Source organism: Ostrinia nubilalis, chromosome 6 (genome assembly GCF_963855985.1).
Source record: "Ostrinia nubilalis chromosome 6, ilOstNubi1.1, whole genome shotgun sequence".
NCBI lineage: Eukaryota > Metazoa > Arthropoda > Insecta > Lepidoptera > Crambidae > Ostrinia > Ostrinia nubilalis.
In genome coordinates, this window is record NC_087093.1 from 16,713,915 (window position 1) to 16,735,711 (window position 21,797).

At 41.6% G+C, this 21,797-nt stretch overlaps 2 protein-coding genes and 1 long non-coding RNA gene across 3 annotated transcripts; 2 read left to right on the forward strand and 1 right to left on the reverse strand.

The window, feature by feature from the left end:
* The first annotated feature begins 105 nt into the window (after positions 1-105).
* Positions 106-8,231, forward strand: LOC135072718 (triokinase/FMN cyclase-like). The gene is made up of 12 exons (XM_063966746.1): positions 106-213; positions 552-640; positions 985-1,074; positions 1,421-1,538; positions 2,378-2,505; positions 2,865-2,982; positions 3,160-3,398; positions 3,990-4,155; positions 4,955-5,102; positions 6,007-6,106; positions 6,637-6,764; positions 7,285-8,231. The coding sequence occupies exons 1-12, from the start codon at positions 120-122 to the stop codon at positions 7,397-7,399; spliced, it is 1,533 nt and encodes a 510-aa protein (XP_063822816.1). The 5' UTR covers positions 106-119; the 3' UTR covers positions 7,400-8,231.
* A 1,457-nt stretch (positions 8,232-9,688) lies between these two features.
* On the reverse strand, positions 9,689-21,694 carry LOC135072996 (STE20-related kinase adapter protein alpha). The gene is made up of 7 exons (XM_063966995.1): positions 21,338-21,694; positions 20,782-21,014; positions 20,151-20,328; positions 19,458-19,653; positions 15,312-15,435; positions 14,403-14,524; positions 9,689-9,962 (listed from the first exon to the last, which is right to left on the reverse strand). The coding sequence occupies exons 1-7, from the start codon at positions 21,500-21,502 to the stop codon at positions 9,886-9,888; spliced, it is 1,095 nt and encodes a 364-aa protein (XP_063823065.1). The 5' UTR covers positions 21,503-21,694; the 3' UTR covers positions 9,689-9,885.
* On the forward strand, positions 10,170-12,787 carry LOC135072714 (uncharacterized). The gene is made up of 3 exons (XR_010257482.1): positions 10,170-10,386; positions 10,656-10,842; positions 12,069-12,787. It is a non-coding gene; the product is annotated as an uncharacterized LOC135072714 (long non-coding RNA).
* Positions 21,695-21,797: the final 103 nt, after the last annotated feature.

Consider the following 21,797-nt stretch of genomic DNA (forward strand, 5'->3'; position numbering starts at 1 on the left):
ATCTGAATCGAATCTAGATTCTCCGGGAGCCTCCCGTATCAAGAGTTCAGCTGTAAAAGATATTTCCAGATCATTAATAAATCTTCTGTTGTGATCTTTCAGGTTTCGTCGGATTAGGAATGCTGGATGGGTCCATAGCCGGCGGTATATTCGCTTCCCCACCAACCGGCAACGTTTTGTATACCATCGCATATCTTGCCCAGTATAATAAAGGTAATGACTGATAACATAAGTTAGTAATTGTTCTTCTATGGAAAGTAACTTAAGCCAGCCAGCGATACACTAGGGAACAATCGCGCTTCTCCATTGGCGTATCTAGGATTATTTTTCAGTGCGATTGGTATCAGAGCTCATGAGTTAGTTCGAATCGGTAGCCCAACATCCTGGGGGCCACCAGACCAATCTCTATGTACGATATGATACACGACGCGGGACATTTTGTCCTAGAAGTGTCACCATGTGACGTCACGCTTGCCACTTTTTAAAGGCAAAACTTTTGAAGTAGCAAGCTCTTGGCCACTGGAAAGTGACCATTACCCCGTTCATTTCAGGAGGTTGCCTCGTCTTGATCGGGAACTACACTGGGGACAGACTGAACTTCGGAAAGGCCATCGAAAAGGCTAAACTGGCTGGAATCAAGGTATTATCATAACTTCTACTTCTTTTCGTGTCAACAACAAACCTACAGTGTCAGCCCAAAACTCCGCCACAAGAGTGGCGTTGTCAGTAGCACTCATCAAATTCTCCTGAGTGCAGTTGCTTGGCACTCAGGATATACTAATTCTGTAGGATAGTTATTTCAGTCTTTTGACCATACTTTGTTTGGCTTTTTTATTTGTTACAAACTGTGTTGCTTTTTCTTGGGTAACCGCCAAATATAGTGTCAAGTGATATGTTTTCTAGATAATAAATTATTGAATTTGAATTTATTTCAATGAAACAAATGGTAGTACACAGACATTGAAGTTTAAATCTTGTTATCAGGCAGAAGGAGTGATATTAGGTGAAGATGTCGCATCCAGTCACAACAAGACTGGAGGTCGGGGCATGTTGTCCGAAGTCTTCTTATTCAAGGTATGGCATTCATAGGAAAAAATACATTCTTCACGATCTTTCATTACTTTAGACGCACACGATGATGAAACCAACATTCATCATCTTGCAAATAAATTATTATGAACGAAGGAAAATGAATGATCGATGAATAAAATAGGCATATCCAGCAGTAACAATAAAATATTTAAATAAAAAGACACATTACTTTTTATTTGGAAAAACTTGCAATCGAAAGAAAGCCTCTTCCTTTTTTTGAAGTGTGTTAAAAATAACCTTTATTGAACCAATTTACTTCGGAAAGGTGCAATGTTCTTTAAATAACGATGATGATGATGGACCAATGACACATTCTTCTAATGCCCAGATGTGTGGCGCTATGGCCGCCCAAGGTGCCGACCTGACATCAATGAGGGACACGGCGGCCGAGGCTGTCAAGTACATGGGCACTCTTGGAGTCTGCATCAGCCCCTGTTCTTTGCCGGGTAATTATTATGTATCTACTAAGTCCGTTCATTGTGGAAAGCCTTGGGGGAGGCCTTTGTCCAGCAGTGGACGTCGATTGGTTGAAACGAACGAACTAAGAAGATAGCGAGCGGCGCAGGAACGGTCTTTGTGGAAATCGTTGGGGGAGGCCTTTGTCCAGCGGTGGATGTTTTTCGGCTGAAACGAACGAACGAAGAAGATAGCCTGTGCTACTGTCCAATGTGTTTTTTTATTAAACTGGACCAGTAAATACAGGATCCAGTTTGATTACAAGAATTGTTTTAATAGATGTATTCCCACTAGCAACTTTCTTTATAATATATTTTCTGCAAACACGCACCCGTACCTACAAAAAACGGGATAGTACTATGTGAATACACAGGTCTGTGTGTTCTGTCCTGTTTTCTTGGTTTTGCGGGATTCAGTAATGCAGGGAACCGAAAAACTGGATGCCGTGGGAAAGGACCCTAGTACACCGTAGGATCAATTTTTTGAAAGCTTAATCCAGGTTTTGCCCTTCCCACTTAAAGACATTGGAACCTTGATCCAGGTCTTGAAGATTCCTTTACACTTGGTGGTTACCATGGTAATAAATAATTTACCTCACACACAACACATCTACACTTTTTCACACAAGCACAATATGCACAACACTCATTCCTAATGCCCTTACCTATCTTTTGATTTATTGTATCCTTATATTGCATTTCTGCTTACGTACTAATAATACTTGTAAATCGTGATTCCTTCCTCCACAGGACAGGCAATGCCTAGTGTGGAGGTCTGTCTTTTATTTTGTACTACTTGATCTGGCAATAAATATTTCATTTCATTTAAGGTCAGCCACCTTTGTTCGAAATCGCACACGGCGAGATGGAATTAGGGGCTGGCGTGCACGGAGAAGCGGGTATTTCCAAAGAGAAAATCGGCACCGCCAAGGAGGTGGTCGGATTGATCCTTGAAAAGGTACTTATTGCACCGCAATAAAGTTTATTTTCTAATGCAGCTAAAGACATACGCCCGTATTCACAAACGATGATTGCTTATGTGAAGCAGAAAATCGAACGCACAGCGTTGAATAGGCTTTGTGATTGGTTCGTGTGTCACCCTGTGCGTCCACGCGCACAGTGAGACCTCATAGTAATGTTTGTGAATACGGTCGAGAATCTTTTATGACATCGTTTGATAGAGCTCATGAAGCACTTCCATGATCAGTAAACAGTTTTTCGATATCTTTTATAGTTTAGAAATAATCCGAGTGAGGTCACTTATTGTTTCCACCCTGTATATTTTAATCTCCAAAGAAAATTAATGGTGTATTTCAGATTGTAGATTACTTGAAACTGGTGCCTGGAAATAGAGTGGTAGCCATGATCAACAATTTGGGGGGAACTTCTATTCTGGAGATGAACATCATTAGCAAGGAAATAAAGGATTATCTAGGTAATTAAATAATAAACTGAACAGATATGTACCATCCTAGACTGCATCCCACTTAACACCTGGTGCGATTGTGGTCAAATGCCTGCCTTGTTATGCATAAAAAAAACGTATAACTTGAGAACACTAAGACCGATATAGCAAAGTATTAACGAAACTTTTATTGTAATATTTTTTCAGACAGCAAGAAAATCAAATTAGAACGTATATACTCTGGGCACATGAAGTCTTCGCTAGAAATGCACGGCTTCCAAATCTGTTTGCTACACCTCCCTAAGGATAAAGGGGACGTGTGGTTGGGGTATTTGGACGCCCCCACGAATGCCCCCGCCTGGCCGGGGGGCGAGGCTTCCGTGGAAAACGGGGGCAGTGGCACTGATGTCATTTTGAGTCAAAAACTGTTAACGGACGAGAGGATGGTGAGCTTTACATTATTATTTTAGTCAATGGGACTGTTTTACAGTCAGCGTCAAATAGTTCGTGACAGTGGCTAAAAAGTTGACAACAACCTAAAGGCGAATTTTTTGTCTACTATGTGTGTCACGAAGTATTTGACGCTGACTGTACGTAGGTCTTTCTTAATCCTTCAAGCTCCGCGAATCTAGACACAATAGATAATCAATTGTTATGACATTAATTAATGCCGTCTGGGACTCAATCGGTTAAAGAATACCTCAAGGCACGATCTTCCGATCTGGTCATCCAGTCTAACGGAGATGGACCTAAAATAATCCCTCCTTTAAGAAAAGGCAGTAAGGTGGAGTATTCGCAAGCTAAAGTGGCAGTAGCGTGTATGTCAGAGAACTAAGGAGCGCAGCGGATGGATAAACGAACTCTTGAATGAAAATTATTCTGCAAACGTCCTACCGACGATCTCAAGAATATAGTTGACAGCAGGATAAGAAGGAACGCTTGCTTTGTGTACTTTGGGGCAGTTTACTGTGTGTGGAAATAATGTTGGTATATTCTAAATACAAGAAATCGGAATAAAATGGTTTTTTTCCTCACAGAAAGCGTCAGGAGGGCCGTCCCTCTCTGCCAAAGGACAGGACATCCTTCGGACCTGCCTGACGACAGCTGCACGGGAGTTGAAAAAGAACGAGGCGCTGTTAAACAGGCTCGACTCCGGCTGCGGCGACGGGGACTGCGGGAACACCCTCAAGAAGTTTGCACAAGGTATTTCTAAATAGACCCTGACTCTGTTAGTCCGAAATATATCAATGCCTTAAGACGAAAGCCTATAATTTGTGAGTGTTTCTTTACGAGATCGTATCAGAAATGAGGAGATCTGTAAAAGAACTAAAGTCGCTGACATAGCCCGACGGATTAGCAAGCTGAAGTGTCAACGGGTAGTTCATATAGTACGCAGAACTGACGGCCATGGATAGGGGCGATGGGGCAGCAAGGTCATGTAGTGGAGGCCACGTACCGGAAAACGCAGCGTGTAACGTCCACCGACAAGGTGGACCGACGAACTGATAAAGGTAGCAGGGAAACGCCTTATTACCTTTTTTCATACATACATTACATAGTATCATTTAGTGCTCTCCTGACACATAATATCCGTGTAATTCTAGGGAGTGAATAGGCACTTACAGGGCAGATATGTACCATCCTAGACTGCATCTCACTTAACACCAGGTGCGTTTTTTTAAAAAAAATTTTTTAAAAGATTATTAGCAATTTTTATTGCACCAATTACTAAATAGTCCCGTTAGCCCCTCGTGGTAAGCTAAATAAGCTTGTGTTACGAGTGGGCTAACCACAATAGTCGAGCGGCGGTGGGATTCGAACCCGCGTTCCTCGGATCTCGAGTCGGCCAGTCCGACCCCTTCACCGTTCGGCTATCGTGGCTATAATTGCCGATTGCGGTCAAATACCTCCCTTGACTAGCATAAAAAAAAATCGGTGCAGGATTGATCTCTGATCTGATCGGTGAACGCGTTCATATGTTTCTATAGCGGGTTTATTTCAGCCGTTTTAACGTATGTGGAAGAAGCACCCATGGCTGAGCCCGCCAGCGTGCTGTGGGACTTATCGGAGGCGGCCGAGAGAGACATGGGCGGCACGTCGGGCGGCATCTACAGCTTGGGACTGGCTGCTGCTTCACAGGCTCTGTCCACGTGAGTTATTAAACCGCAGATTACACTTTTTATCAGCCTATAGTTTGGTCGGCTTCTAATTTGTTCGAGGAGTCGGCCGACACCAAATCGGCGTAATGGGCGTACTTTCATGCTTGATCGTACTGATTAATACAACGTGTTCCATTTGTTTTCCGGAAATTTTAGGGGTATATTCTATAAATAAAAACTAGTTAAAGAGTCTTAGGAATATGTTTTTTTAAAAGCATATTTTTGAAGATATTGTGGATTCTAGATTTAGAAGATACCTAGTTGATTTAGATTATAGTATCATCAATCTAGTTTTTTTTTTTTCAAAATTGTCACCTAGTCTTTTTGTGCAGACTTTTTATTGATAAGTGTATGTAAATTATGAATTATTTCAGTGAAAAATTAAGTTTTTAAATAATTTCGTATGAAAAAATAAGTCGAAAATTTTTTTTTAATTAAACAAAAAATTTAATGCCATTCCATTCTTATTAATACCTTAGAGTTCCAGGAAATCAAAAAGAACACGTTGTATATCGATTTAACTATGATTACAGCTTGTAGTCTGCTGGGACTCTTACACCCTTACTAATAAAAAGATACACTAGCGTTAAAAAGTTTTTTAAAATGATATTTCCATACTAAACTTCACGTCAACGCATGTTTAACTTTTATTATTATAAATCGCTTGGTGGCGTATGAAGACAAAGTTAAGCCAAATTCTGTCTTCTTTGTCAGCATTTTGCATCATCACACACTTCGGTGGACAAGTGCCATAAGATTACATATTAAATTATTTTATTAAGCTGTAAACTTTCATCAAACTCCATTCAGTACTTGTTCCTGAAAAAATAATCAACATCCATCTTCACAAACTGTCTTTTGTAGAGTTAAAACTAACAATGTAAATAATTTTCAGCGCCAAATCAAACGACTTGGCATCATGGGTCACCGCATGGGAGAGCGCCATGGCGGCCATGACCAAGTACGGAGGCGCCGAGCCCGGAGACAGGACGATGGTAAATAACAAACATAATGAGGGTTTTCGCGTATCCGCGGCAATACGTAGACGCAAGGTCCAATTGTTGCACGATTGGTTATTTTTGACATGACATTGATAGATATGTCAAAATCCACCAATCACGCAGCAGTCAGACCCCACATCCACGTCCCGCCATCTAGCGGATCTTTCATACGCGAAAACCCTTATTTAATACACACGAATCTGTGTTACGTAGTGTTAGTAGCTCAGTGGCGACCATTGGTGGACCAATGGGTGACTATTCTGACCTTTTAATGGCATCATTTGTGCAAAGAAAAGAAAACACACCTCAAAAAACACGTTTAAAATAATTTAGGCTATTATTATCTTGGCATTCATTAGTTGTTAAGACTAGTAAACCTTTAAATCTTATAGGAAGGTTTAGCAATTTTTTTTTACACTGACCATTCTATTAATCGTATTAGCCATCCAGCCTTACAATGGAACGTATCGAACGTATCACGAATATTAAACTCTACTACCAGCATCCCTAAACTTTGTTTCCAGTTGGACACCTTACACTACGCTGCGCAAGCGCTCAAACAGAACATAAAGGGTGATCTGAAGACTGCGCTGCTTTCGGCTAGTGTAGCGGCTGATAATGGCGCTAAGGCCACCGCTGCGATGACCGCCAGGTGAGATAATAATACAACCCTGGCAAATATGTTAGGCCTTATAAGGGAGCTCAAACTTACGCAGTGTGAAAGGGATTATGCTCGGTGTTTCATAGGACCTCTGCTTAAACTCGCGGGTCAATAGAAAAAACACCTCTTTCGAACTGAAAACGGATTACCCTCGATCCCGTTTGCTCGAACTTCCCAACCCAAGCTATGATTTAATAACACATGAACACTCACACGGCGTAATCGACCAGTTCTAAATAGGCTTCATACGGTTCCATAGGAATGCTTTGGTAAAAAAAAAACTAAACAAGCGTCAAACGGTTCCATAGAAATCATTGCTTTGGTAAAAAAAATACACAACAAAAAAGTATTCTGTTGTCCCGTGAAGCCTCCCTCTCTCCATAGTGACTAAACATTCATGAAATTATGTACAGTTTTCCATCATCCACGCCCTACCTCGAACCATTTTCGAGAAATCAAGCGTTGCTTTATCAAACACATTCGGCTCACCCTGTATTTCATATTGTTCCAGGGCGGGCCGCGCCTCGTATGTGTCTAGCGAGTACACGCGCGACGAAGACGCGGGCGCGCGCGCAGCGGCCGTGTGGCTTCAAGCGATATTCGACACTATCGCCAAAGGCATATAGCGCATTTTACTACACCCACGGCACTCGACCAAGAACATATAGACCGATGGTCTGTAGACTGTAACATGACTAGCTTTTGTTCTCGTGGAATGAGGGCTATCGTTTTTATACTTAACAGTTGGCACCCCTGGCGATTGACAGGACCTTACTCTACAGTGGCGCCATCTTGATGAGTGCTAATGCGATAGTCCTCCTACCATTTTAGCGCTCACCAGTTGGTGCCACTGTCTTCGCTACTAGCAAGTGACAGGACCTTACTCTACAGTGGCGCTAACTGGTGAGCGCTAAAACGATAGCCCTCATTGGGAGACTAGTCACAGAAAATATTTATCACGGATGTATAAAAAAGACTATTCTAAATACTCAATATTTCATGCATAACGCGTAAATGTTAAATTTTGTGTCTCCAACTTGTGATTATGATGGATTACTAATTTACCCTTTTTATCGTCGTAGGGCCAGCTAATAGTTAAAAACATAAAGACTCTATGATTTAACATGCAACTCAGAGATAATAATTTAATCGGCGAAATGTGTGCAATTAATTTTGAATTCAATTAAAATCAATGATATTAGAATTTTTGTTCTGCCTTATGCTAACGTTAATATTTCGTTTTATTAAAGCATTTATAAAATACTAGCTGACCCGGCGAACTTTGTTCCGCCTTAATGGCAATAAATAAGCAGACTTTTTTTTTTTTCGAACGGGATAAAAAGTATCCTATGTCCTTCTCCTGGCTCTAAACTACCTCCCTGACAATTTTCAGCTAAATCGGTTCAGCCGTTCTTTAGTTATAAGTGGTGTAACTAACACGACTTTCTTTTATATATATAGATTAGTTATAGATGACCCACGCTGAACTGTCCCGCCAAACTCAATGACAGGGGGGCGCTACCATCGTTCAACTATATGGTTTCCAACATGGCAAAAATCTGAACCAGCGATCCGGTATTGACGGTGGCGCCCCACTGTCAATGTCATCGACAGGACAGTCCAGTATTTTGGAACTATATTATAGTCTTTTTCACGTAAGATGATCCGTATGACACTTCAAGGTTATCCATATTACGCATACTACATATGCAGAATATTTTTGAAAAAATATTTGTATTTTATTAGCAATAATAATAAAAAAAAATAACTACTTGTCTTGAAATATATTATTATATTAAAATCTGAGTCTATTGATTATATTCTAATTAAATACGATGTAAAAATATTTTTATTTAATGTACGCAATGTGTGAAACGGAACAGATTTAGTGCTGGGGTATTTCTTGTATAATAAAATCGATTATTTCCGCGGTTCATTAATCGATTGCAGTGAATACTTAGTTATTAGAAACATCACAAAAATCAACTATATTTTTCGATTATTGACTTTAATAAACGCATTGAAAATAAATTCATAGTTTTTAATTTAAAGAAACAGAACCAGTACTTTTTAGGAATCGTTTTTTTTTAACACAAGCTATGAAATTTGAATATTATCAATAAAAAATTGTTACAATAATATTTGTAATTAAAAAAAACATGTTTTTTGTTAAATAACACCTATACAAAATATTTCTCTAAAAGTAGGTTTTACTAACTCTTCGAAAAAATCGATAGATAAATCGCTATGGTTTAGTTATGTGACATCTCTAAATCTTTCAAACTCGAAACGTCATACGGATCATCTTAGATGAAAAAGACTATAAGTTAAAATAATAATCAGAAAAACAATCATTTGTTTATTAATCACAGTGGCAACATCTATGTCATCTAGATAATATATAATATGTTAAAATATAATTTATTACCCTAATCACATCTATTTATTTATTTTATTTATTTATAGTATAGCCTCGATGTTTACGGTTCCTGGCAAGTTTTGTATTATTTTTATTATCTATGTACAGTGCGATACATTAGTTTGTGGACAGCTAAACTTCCAGGTTAAAAAGAAGAATTATTATTAATAAGATAAAAGTAAAATTTAAATAGGTGAGTAAAACTGTTTTATAACGCCTATGTCGCTTTAAATATTGAATAAAAATTGAGAAAATAATTGGTAAATGTAATGTCTGGCAAAAATCCTGCTATTGTCATATTGACATTTTACAAGGATTTCAATTTTGACAAGATGTCACGATATAATACGTTTGGTTATAGATGAATTACACTGAACCTATGACATTGACAGGGGGGCGCCACCATCGTTCAACTATAATGGTTTCCAACGTGGCACAAATCGGAACCAGAGATCCGGTATTGACGATGGCGCCCCCTGTCAATGTCACGGGTTCAGTGTAGTTCATCTTTATTATACATTGACAATTTATTAGAGGCACATTGGTACATTTATAATTATTTAATTGTTTTGAGGTAGAACACAGCCCCGAGAGGCCTTAAAATCTCCCTTATGTAACTTTGCAGTTACGACAAGGTTACAAGAACAAAGGAACACTGTAAACATCGAGACATACCTCTGGTGTAGTTCTCCATCAGAAGTCCCATTCGGTCGTCTTCTCAATCTCCATTTCAGACATCTTCTGTTGAAGGAGCAGCGCTGATATGTCGTCTGGAATAAAGAAAATACAGCCTTATGGAAGCAAGTTTGTTATGTCTTTTATGCATGAGAGATGTATTTCCAAAAACATTTATCTTTTTTATTTCAATAACAATGACGACCTATGTAACTGACATAGCCTGCAGAATTGCTAAACGGGCAGGGGGCGGGGCAACTTCAGTACGTCACATTAGAGGTATTGTAGGCGGGCCTCCTTGGACGAATAAACCACTGGACGCGTAACGAGTGACGTTTTCGTCTTTACCCCGCTAGCACTTACCAAGGCTAAATTAGCCATGGTAAATGTTGTCAGGTTGTCACTTTGTCAGTATGACGCGAGCTCTCGAAGAGTAAAAATATCACGAAAAATGGGTAAATGCGCCGTACTTTATTGCAAAAATTATTCCGGTCACACAAGAAATGTTTCTTATCACGCGTAAGTACATTTTAAATCTATTATAGTAGCTATTTTTTCGTAAAATAAATAAAATTTGATATGTAAACAAAATATGATTACGTCATTTTAAAAAGTACTCATTGTACATGTAAATGCTTAAAACATGTAGCATATTTAATTTGGTTGGATTATAGGTTTCATTCATTCATTCACATCTATTTTTTATGACGTAAAGGGCTTGAAAAATGTCGATAAGTTTATCGATATACCAAACAAACTGAAACTGAAATTATTCAAATTAATTTAAGATTTCCAGTGGATCCAAAAAGAAGGAGAAAGTGGATAGAGGCAGTCAGAAGACAAAATACGTGGATTCCAACTAAAAACCACTGCATTTGTAGCATTCATTTTGCGGAAGAATGCTACAATGCCAATTCTACGAAACAGAGAAAACTGCACAAAGATTCTTTACCTACATTGAATTTGCCTAAATTTGTAAGTACAATCATCATCAAATTTTATTAGATATTTTATCTTAAAAGTCAACTAATTCACCAAAATATCAGTAGACACAAAACATTTATGGTTCAAATTGTGTAACTGGTAGGGCTCAAAAGATAAGGAGACATATAAAGTGCCCTAAAGGGCTACCTTTTTTAGGGTTCCGTAGTCCTGACAAGGAACCCTTATAGTTTTGCTATGTCTGTCTGTCCGAGGTTTTGCTTGGAAACTATTGGCACTAGAGAGCTGTAATTTTATGGAGGTATGTATATTAATCACGCCGATAAAACAGTAAGATAAAATTTGAAAAAAAAAATATTACGGTAGCTAGTTGCTTTACATCTAGGGGTAGGTACCTACATGTAAAGAGGGGGTGAATTTTTTTTATCTTCTACCTCATCGTGTGGGATATCGTTGGACAGGTCTTTTAAAATTGCTTAGGGGTTTCTAAGGCTATTTTTCCATTTAGAGATCTGTTTGCAAATTATTAAAGTTTAAAATGCCAATTTTTTGAGTCCCCTCTAAAAACTAAACCGATAGCTTGAAAAATCTGGGAAAATTCATAATAATAATTTATTTTATGAACTTCCAAGGAAAACTATAACGGTTAAGATACATCAGTTAGTTTAGGAGTAATAGTCATTTGACTCATGTATGTACTTAATTAATAAAAATTCCTTAGAAGAAAATACAAAAGTTACTTTAAATGAAGTAATTGCTTGCTTCTAAAATATATTGTGTTAACGACGGACAACAACTACGGAACCCTACATTACGCGTGGCCCCCGCCCGACACGCACTTGGTCGGTTTTTTTTAAATTATCTTTGACATTCATAAGTGCCAAAACACTGGTCAAATTTGAATAAAATATTTATGATTTTGATATATTTGTTTGTTTTGATAATTTTAGTCACATGAAACAAAAGATGATGAGATCGACATAGATGGAACACACAAAATAAGCACACCAGTAAATGTAAGTAATAATTACACCTTTTTTGAAATAATTATGTTGTACATCAAAATACTGGTCAAATTTGAATAAAATATTTTTGATGTTGATTGATTTTTTGGCTTTATTTTAGTCACATGAAACAAAAGATGATGAGATCCACACAGATGGAACATACAATTTAAACTTTTCATTGCATCTAAATATTAATAATATCATCACAAAAATACGCCAAATGACTACGATTACATATTATTTTATTAACAGGTTTTATTTTCGGTATGCAATACCGAGGTGGAACCTTTTAGATCTGTGTCATCCCTCACGTTTAGTGAAATACCGGGGTGGTTGGAACTTGATTTGGTCCATCCTGTCATCAACTGTTTTTCAATGGGACGACTTCTGAACATCAGAGATCTTGACTGTCAAGATAAGTGAATTAGGCCACTGAACTTTTCAAAACAAAACCAACACAGGTGAAATATCTGAGCATCTCCCTTGACAACAAATTGAACTGGGCGAGTCATATCGACAACATGCATAGTGCCTAGCAAACATAGCGGCCATGGGTTGTATGAGAACCACTCTATCGGCATCACTTGACTTCTTTCTGAATCTCAGACATTTAGACCTCATTATTCAGGAGGAAGCACAAGCACCCACTCTAAGACTTAAAGGAAACGATCTATGAAAGCAAAACAAGGAGACAGGATATTCCGCGATTCTGCACAAAACCCTAAAAGAAATACCCCTCATCAACAGGATAGGTACCCTGTGTACACATCTTCGACCAAAGATAATATCCAGCTTACAGCGGAAACGCGAAATTGCTCTGGAATCAATGAAGTTAGGATATACCGACGTCTTCAAAACCGAAATAAGTACTTGACTTCTTTCTGAATCTCAGACATTTAGACCTCATTATTCAGGAGGAAGCACAAGCACCCACTCTAAGACTTACAGGAAACGATCTATGAAATCAAAACAAGGAGACAGGATATTCCGCGATTCTGCACAAAACTCTAAAAGAAATACCCCTCATCAACAGGATAGGTACCCTGTGTACACATCTTCGACCAAAGATAATATCCAGCTTACAGCGGAAACGCGAAATTGCTCTGGAATCAATGAAGTTAGGATATACCGACGTCTTCAAAACCGAAATAAGTACTTGACTTCTTTCTGAATCTCAGACATTTAGACCTCATTATTCAGGAGGAAGCACAAGCACCCACTCTAAGACTTACAGGAAACGATCTATGAAAGCAAAACAAGGAGACAGGATATTCCGCGATTCTGCACAAAACCCTAAAAGAAATACCCCTCATCAACAGGATAGGTACCCTGTGTACACATCTTCGACCAAAGATAATATCCAGCTTACAGCGGAAACGCGAAATTGCTCTGGAATCAATGAAGTTAGGATATACCGACGTCTTCAAAACCGAAATAAGTACTGGGAGGTCTTCTCGAATGACCTAAACATAAGAATATCAACAACATTAGATAAGAATTAAATAATATCAGATAGTGCATCCGTACTGCAAGCGCTACAAAGCAATACATTGTCATAATGTTATCAAATTGTGTTTCATGAAATGTATAGAAATAGGCTATTGATCAAACTTTTGTCCGTGACGTGAGACAGATTATAACATTTGTTGAGACCAAAAGCTAGTTAGCAGTCGATCGTAACAGAATATTACTTGTTTATTGCTTTACGAATTTTATAATGATAACACAGCAAAAAAATATTTCACCTAGTTACCTACCTATATGAATAATTTGTAATATTATTTGTACCTATGATTTACCAATGGCACTATAATAAACACGATACAATAATTAATTATAGTCTTTTAATTAAAGAAACTTTCAATAATAAATCAATCCATAATTCATTTATCTCGTTAGGTTCATTCATTCATTCATGTACATAACTATCGATAAAAATTTACGATCTTTTCCCAGCACTAAATGTCATTATTTGACAATTGTCAAACCTCTCCCCCCGCAAAAAGTGGTTGATCGTGTTTCCTTAGAAATCTTGTAGGTTTCCTGTCCAGTGGTTTATTCGTCCAAGCGGGCCTCCCACTCGGTGGATCGATGATCTAGTGAAGGTCGCGGGAAACGCAGGACCGGTCGTTGTGGAAATCCTTAGGGGAGGCCTTTGTCCAGAGCGGTTCCGTTTCATTGGAGGAGAATGTCGGGTTTTAGAGGGCAGGCTCCACCCATCTTGTGGTGATAGCCACATAATTCGTCCCCATCGGCTAGAATAGAATCAAGAGTCATTCACTCTTTGGTACGGATCTTTTTTACAATTCGCTCCATATGCAACTCATATCCTGACGGAAAAGAACCTGTTGTCCAGTTGTGAACGTCTTAGTTGAATTGTGGCCACTGGGGCTGAATCAGGTGGTCTAGCTAGACTAATTAGACGTAATTTTGTTATAACGTGAGTACTCACTGGGGTCGGGCTTCATGAACTACTGGTTCTTAATCAGGTCGTATAGATCACAACCACTGCGTCTGAATCAGGTGGTCTAGATCACAGAGGCAGTTAAGGTACAGGCGTAGTTTTGTTCAAACATGGGCACTCACTGGGGTCGGGCTTGATGGGCTTGACGCGGCCCAGCAGGCCGGGCAGGTAGTCGCTGCGGCGGATCTGCCGGAAGAACGCGTGTGCCAGTAGCTGTGTCGCTGACGGCCGTTTCTCAGGGTCCCTGTCGCATAACAACACATGTAACAACTCCCCATCCAATCGCTTTTCGCTGCAATTCGCTGCCTGCCTTTCCCGAAGACTATAATCCGGGCCTTTTCAAGGCGAGAGTGAATAGGCACTTACAGGGCAGATATGCACCCTTCTAGACTGCATCCCACTTAATATCAGGTGCGATTGTGGTCAAAAACCTGTCTTGTTATGCATTAAAAAAATCAAGTTCTCATTGTTTCTTTACGAAATCGAATCAGAAATGAAATGATCCGTAAACGAACTAAAGTCGATGACATAATATCCCAAGGAAGCAAGCTGAAGTGGCAATGGGCAGGGCATGGGAACTGACGGCCGTTGAGGCAGCAAGGTTCTGGAGGCCGCGTACCGGACAATGTACTGTGGGACGTTCACCCACTAAGTGGACCGACGCCTTAATAAGGTAGCTGGATGCAGAATTGCAAACCGCTACCAGCTGGCCAAGCCCCTAATAATCCATAGGTTGCATACCGAAGTCACGTACGTATAAACTGACAGGGTTCACTTGACACGTACGTGACTTCGAAGCTACTAAAATCAAAATAAAAAATAATTTCTTTTAATTTGGGCAGCATACATCAAGAGGGAGTTGAAGTATTTTATAAACATTTTTTTATGCAGCACAAACCAGGTCACCCACACCTGTTAGGTGAGATATCTAGGATGGAACATACCTGCCGTGTAAGCTTATTCACTTTCGCCTTGAAGAGGCCGGGTTTAACTCGGGTAAGAAAGTGTTCTTGAAAGTATTGGCGGTGTACCTCTGCAGCGCCAGCTCGCTGAGGTGGTGGAATGAATCGCTGAGTTTGCGAGCGGCGTAGGCCTGCCGCAGCCGCGACACGCCGTCCGCGCTGTCGCCCACGCCGCTGTCCGTGTTGTACATGCCTGCGACACATTATCACGCTACAACATTCTGGGACTGGGTAGTCAATGCGAAAAAACGCTCAACGGTTGGAATGTGCAGGTGTCAAAATGTCCATACGGACCGGCTGTTAGTGTGGCAAAAAGTATGAACGTCGAAATGAGCAATGGTTAAAATGATCTGAAGTTAAAATGTCTTCGGGTTTATTTGAACAAGCGTCTTATTGTATAATAGCTAACGTGAACACGTGTTTAAATGCATCAAGGTAAAAATGTCCAAAAAAACTTTATTGACTAGACTACAAGAACATTGAACATTTTGACATTTAATTTTATTAATTTATTCATGAGCACAATATATCAGTTGATCATTTTATCTATCACACCTTTTGTTGTACTTGTATTTTGTGATGTGTACCATTTGTCACTAAACCATTGTAACCATGGTAACAATGTACATTTTGGCACTGGGACTTTTTGACGTTCATACTTTCTGCCACACTAACAACCGGTCCGTATGGACATTTTGACACCTGCACATTCCAACCGTTGAGCGTTTTTTCGCATTGACTACCCACTCCCAGAATGCGCTACAACCAGTGCTAAACAAAGGGTGAGGTTACAGCCACTTGGAAATCGATTCAATGGCAGAGGAAGACCGCCTAAAAGATGGACAGATGACATCTGGCAACAAGCTGGAATAAACTGGATGTGAATGTGGCTGCGAATAAAAGTCGGTGGAAGGTTTAAGAGGAGGCCTTTGTTCGAAGACGAACTTTTCATCTTAATGGACCGTGAGTGTGACGTCACAAGTACGAGGTAATCATGTGGGCATGCCCATCTTGACCAATATAATGGAATGGATCCGCACCTTATTACAACAATCTACTGCGGAATACCAGTTGTAATAAAAGTTAGTCATAGCTCGCCTCATTAGCAAGCTGAAGTGACAATGGGCAGGACACAACACTAAAACTGACGGCCGATGGCACAAGGATCAGGAATTAGCCACGTACTGGTAAATGCAGCGTCTACGTTCACAAAACAAGATAACAGCTGATTTTATAAAGGTTGCAGGAAGACGCTGCCGCGCACCTTCTCCGTGAACATGAGCGTCGTGGGCACCTCCGCGATCGGCACCGCGCCGTTTTCCAGCTCATAGCTAGAAGGATGGACAAGCTGAAGTGGCAATGGCTAGGGCACATGGTAGAGAGAAGACTTTATAAAGGTTGCAGGAAGACGTTGGATGCAGGCTGCTACCAACTAATCTGAAAATCATAGGGGAGAGGTCCATGTGCAGCAGTGGACGTCCTGTGGCTGATATGATGATGATGAGAAATCCAAGTTAACGGTAAGACAACCCAGAACCGAGCCGCCTGGAGACGCATGACGAGGAGGGCCGACCCCAAATAAAATGGGAATGGGCCAGGCAAAGCAGTAGTCCTTACTCTTCATCTCGGCATCATCCAGACATGGCTCCGGGAAGGTGGAACAGTCCAACAGCTGCGGACGGCTGCCGCGCACCTTCTCCGTGAACATGAGCGTCGTGGGAACCTCCTAGAATGGCACCGCGCCGTTGCCCAGCTCATAGCCATAAGAATTAGCAAGCTAGGGCACATAGCACGTAGAACTGACGGTTGAAAAAGCAGCAGGGATCTAGAATTGGCCAAGTACTGGCAAGCGCAATGTGTGACGTCCACCCACAAGGTAGAAAGAAGACATAAAGGTTGCAGGAAGACGTTGGATGTAGGTCTAAGTGCAGCAGTGGACTTTCTTTGGCTGATATGATGATGATGATGGAAAGTCTTAAGTAGTGCGTCCTTACTCTTCATCTCGGCGTCGTCCAGACATGGCTCCGGGAAGGTGGAACAGTCCAGGAGTTGAGGACGGCTGCCGCGCACCTTCTCCGTGAACATCAGAGTGGTAGGCACCTCCGCGAACGGCACCGCGCCGTTAACCAGCTCAGAGCCAGAAGGATGGGCAAGCTAAAGTAGCAATGGCTAGGGCACATAGCACGTAGTACTGACGGCCGATGGAGCAGCAAGTTCTGGAATGGAGGCCACATGGCGGCAGCGTGAGACGTCCAAAGACGATAAGATGGACGCTGGATGCAGGCTGCTACCAACCGGCTAATCTGGAAATCTTTGGGAGAGGCCTATGTGCAGCAGTGGACGTCCTGTGACTGTAATGAATAATGATGATGATGAGTCCTTACTCTTCATCTCAGCGTCGTCCAGACACGGCTCCGGGAAGGTGGAACAGTCCAGCAGCTGCGGACGGCTGCCGCGCACCTTCTCCGTGAACATCAGAGTGGTAGGCACCTCCGCGAACGGTACCGTACCTTTGACTAGCTCATAGCCAGAAGGATTAGCAAACTAGGGCACATAGCACGTAGAACTGACGGCCGAAGAACCAGCAGGGATCTAGAATTGGCCAAGTACCTGCAAGCGCGACGTGTAATGTCCACCCACCAGGTAGAGAGAAGACATAAAGGTTGCAGGAAGACGTTGGATGCAGGCTGCTGCCAACCAGCTAATCTGGAAATCATTGGGAGAGGCCTATGTGCAGCAGTGGATGTCCTGTAGCTCATAGCCAGAACGATGGAGAAGTTGAAGTGATAATGGATAGGGCATATAGCACGAAGAACTGACGGCCGAAGAAGCAGCAGGGATCTAGATTTAGTCAAGTACCTGCAAGCGCAACGTGTGACGTCCACCCACAAGGTAGAGAGAAGACATAAAGGTTGCAGGAAGACGTTGGATGTAGGTCTATGTGCAGCAGTGGACTTTCTTTGGCTGATATGATGATGATGATGGAAAGTCTTTTAAGTAGTGCGACCTTACTCTTCATCTCAGCGTCGTCCAAGCAAGACTCCGGGAAGGTGGAACAGTCGAGCAGCTGCGGACGGCTCATAGCCAGAAGGATGGGCAAGGCGAAGAACTGACAGCCGATGGAGCAGCAAGGTTTTGGAATGGAGGCCACATACCGGTAGCGTGAGACGTCCAAAGACGACAAGATCGACAGATAGTTGCAGGAAAACGCTGGATGCAGGCTGCTACCAACCGGCTAATCTATAATGATGATGATGAGTCCTTACTCTTCATCTCAGCGTCGTCCAAGCACGGCTCCGGGAAGGTGGAACAGTCCAGGAGTTGCGGACGGCTGCCGCGCACTTTCTCCGTGAACATCAGAGTGGTAGGCACCTCCGCGAACGGCACCGTACCTTTGACTAGCTCATCGCCAGAAGGATTAACAAGCTAGGGCACATAGCACGTAGAACTGACGGTCGAAAAAGCAGCAGGGATCTAGAATTGGCCAAGTACCTGCAAGCGCGACGTGTGATGTCCACCCACAAGGTAGAGAGAAGACATAAAGGTTGCAGGAAGACGTTGGATGCAGGCTGCTGCCAACCAGCTAATCTGGAAATCATTGGGAGTGGCCTATGTGCAGCAGTGGATGTCCTGTAGCTCATAGCCAGAACGATGGAGAAGTTGAAGTGATAATGGCTAGGGCATATAGCACGAAGAACTGACGGCCGAAGAAGCAGCAGGGATCTAGATTTAGCCAAGTACCTGCAAGCGCAACGTGTGACGTCCACCCACAAGGTAGAGAGAAGACTTTATAAAGGTTGCAGGAAGACCTTGGATGCAGGTCTATGTGCAGCAGTGGACTTTCTTTGGCTGATATGATGATGATGATGGAAAGTCTTTTGAGTAGTGCGTCCTTACTTTTCATCTCGGCATCATCCAGACACGGCTCCGGGAAGGTGGAACAGTCGAGCAGCTGCGGACGGCTCATAGCCAGAAGGATGGGCAAGGCGAAGAACTGACAGCCGATGGAGCAACAAGGTTTTGGAATGGAGGCCACATGCCGGTAGCGTGAGACGCCCAAAGACGACAAGGTGCACAGATGGTTCATATGGTTGCAGGAAGACGCTGGATGCAGGCTGCTACCAACTAGATAATCTGAAAATTTTAAGGGAAGGTCTATGTGCAGCATTGGACGTCCTGTGACTGTAATGAATAATGATGATGATGAATCCTTACTCTTCATCTCGGCGTCATCCAGACACGGCTCCGGGAAGGTGGAACAGTCCAACAGCTGCGGACGGCTGCCGCGCACTTTCTCCGTGAACATCAGAGTGGTAGGCACCTCCGCAAACGGCACCGCTCCGTTGCCCAGCTCGCAACACACCACGCCCACCGAGTAGATGTCTGAGCGCTCATCGTAGCCTTTCAGGTTCTGGGGAAGGAAGATTCATTTTAATTATGTAATGTAGAACGTTAAGTACTTACGGTTTGACGTTTCGGCAGTTGAGAAGCAGATTGGTGGCGTGCGCGATGACGATTAGGGCACTGCCCTAAGGGCAGTCTTTAAGATCTTTTATTACCCCCAAATTGTCACTTATGTGATCACATTGTAGCAACAGCTGGAATATCATGCCGGAATTCCTCATGTACCACACAATAAATGTTGTTTTTGTATTCAGGTGCTCTTGGATTAAATGTATTGGAATGGTTGAAGTATTAAGGAGCATTTGTGCTCAATGCGAGATTGTGTGCTGTCAGGACCAAGTCTTTAAGGGGCATTTACACATAAGATTAGCATTGGCATGACCTGGCGGCGCCACCAGGCTGACCGCGCTGCAGTCGCGACTGCCGCCGTTGTCAGAAAACGATTCGTATTGCAAGTCTTGCAAGATCATTTTTGCTCAACTGTGGACTTCTACTACAAGTTACCTGTTCTAACAGCTCAGGGCTGAGCCACATAAGGTTAGCATTGGCATGATCCGGCGGCGGCAGCTGGTGCAGGCGGCGCGTGCGGCGGCCGCGCGCCATCAGGCTGGCGGCGCTGCGCAGCCCTGACAGCCGCGCGCAACCATCAGCGCCGATTAGCACGTGGCTGGCGCGCACGCTCCTGGAACATACGACCGGCTTACAACTATAAGTACACCAGGCGCGTAGCTCAACCACCATATCAATGATACGGGGTCCCTGGGCTACAGAGGAAATGTTATTTTTTTAGATTGGCCCCCTACAAATTTTGAAACATATTACAACAGTAGAATCTTAGAAAGTCATGGGATTATGACCATGGAATGGGCAACAGGACCCCAATCAGGATAAAATATTGTTTGTGTAACCCACAATGTTGAAGGTAGCAACTTTAGCTTTCAATGTGTCACACAATAAAGTATTACAAAACTGGACATAATAAAGGTTTCCATACCATTACACATGACAAAATTTTTAAATACTAGCAAATTTTGGAAATATTACTCTTTAGTTTCATTCAAAAGGTTGCTAATCCTTAAAATAGGGGAACTCATTTCAAAAGGAACAAGTCAGTCTAGACAATATAAGTTCTCACCTGTGAATATAGAGTTGTTTATGCAAGTACTGCAGTGCCTGAAGCACATCTCTCAGGATTAGAGCACAAGCCAGCTCCGGCAAGCCTTCGGGGAAGTACCGGTCAAGTATGTCTCGGCAGGACCCGAATGTCATGAGAGGAGACACGACGTAGAGCTCACGGCCGTGCACAAAGGATGTCAAGTACGGCAGTATGTTCTGATGCTGAAGTTCTTTTCTTGTCAATATGTCTTGCTGAAAATAAAACAAGAAATCTTAAGTAGGTAGGTAGGCAGGTACTTATAAAAATTAAACTTTCACAATTTTTATTCAAAAAACTAATCTGAAAAAAATCGACAAAAAGTTTTTAAGAAAAATACATTTCTTTGGTAGGTAGGTATTTGTCATTTTTTGTTCAAGGTAAAGTCATGCCTTTCATGTTATGTCAAAATCAATTCTGGTGATTTGTGTGCTATTGGACAAGACCAAGTAAAATCAAAGCAAAACTATTGTAAACAGAGCAGTGAGTCAAACTTATTTTTAATGCTAATGATGAAGTAAAGCAAACATCCTGTTACCTGTATCAAAGCTGCGTTCTCCTTTGTTTTATCAACGAAGTACCTCTTGAGGGCCACATTTTGGTTGCTGGGCTTGTACAGGGCAGAGTACACCACTGCCACTCCTCCACTGCACTCGGTTATGATGGAAGTCAGCTGGTAGTCATTTATGTCTGGATTGAACATCGTATACCGATTGGATAGCACCAAAACTCAAATTTATAACAAATTCCAACGCGATATACTAAAAGGGCATAATAGCAGGGCGTAAGTGTGTTTGTTGGTCTAAAAATAGTCTATTCTATAACAATATTGGCTAGATAAATATCAACAAAATAATAAATTGGATTCGCTGTTTGTTTTGTGTGCTTTGACAGCTCATTGCATGACAATCAAATGACAAGCAGCTGACATTGACAGTTAACTGGTTTTTTTATATATTTTTTTTGAGCATAGGGCGTTAGTATATTAAGCCAAGTCG

What these genes read in the sequence shown, in the direction of transcription:
- LOC135072718 (XM_063966746.1), top strand. Translation starts at nt 120, where the DNA reads ATGCTGGATGGGTCCATAGCCGGCGGTATATTCGCTTCCCCACCAACC. An exon ending in TGTTAACGGACGAGAGGATG is followed by an intron (nt 3,399 to 3,989) that starts GTGAGCTTTACA and finishes TTTTCCTCACAG; the next exon opens with AAAGCGTCAGGAGGGCCGTC. An exon ending in AGCCCGGAGACAGGACGATG is followed by an intron (nt 6,107 to 6,636) that starts GTAAATAACAAA and finishes CTTTGTTTCCAG; the next exon opens with TTGGACACCTTACACTACGC.
- LOC135072996 (XM_063966995.1), bottom strand. Translation starts at nt 21,502, where the DNA reads ATGTTCAATCCAGACATAAATGACTACCAGCTGACTTCCATCATAACC. An exon ending in GCCCTGAGCTGTTAGAACAG is followed by an intron (nt 19,654 to 20,150) that starts GTAACTTGTAGT and finishes TTCCTTCCCCAG; the next exon opens with AACCTGAAAGGCTACGATGA. An exon ending in GGATGACGCCGAGATGAAGA is followed by an intron (nt 15,436 to 19,457) that starts GTAAGGATTCAT and finishes AATGTGTCGCAG; the next exon opens with GCATGTACAACACGGACAGC.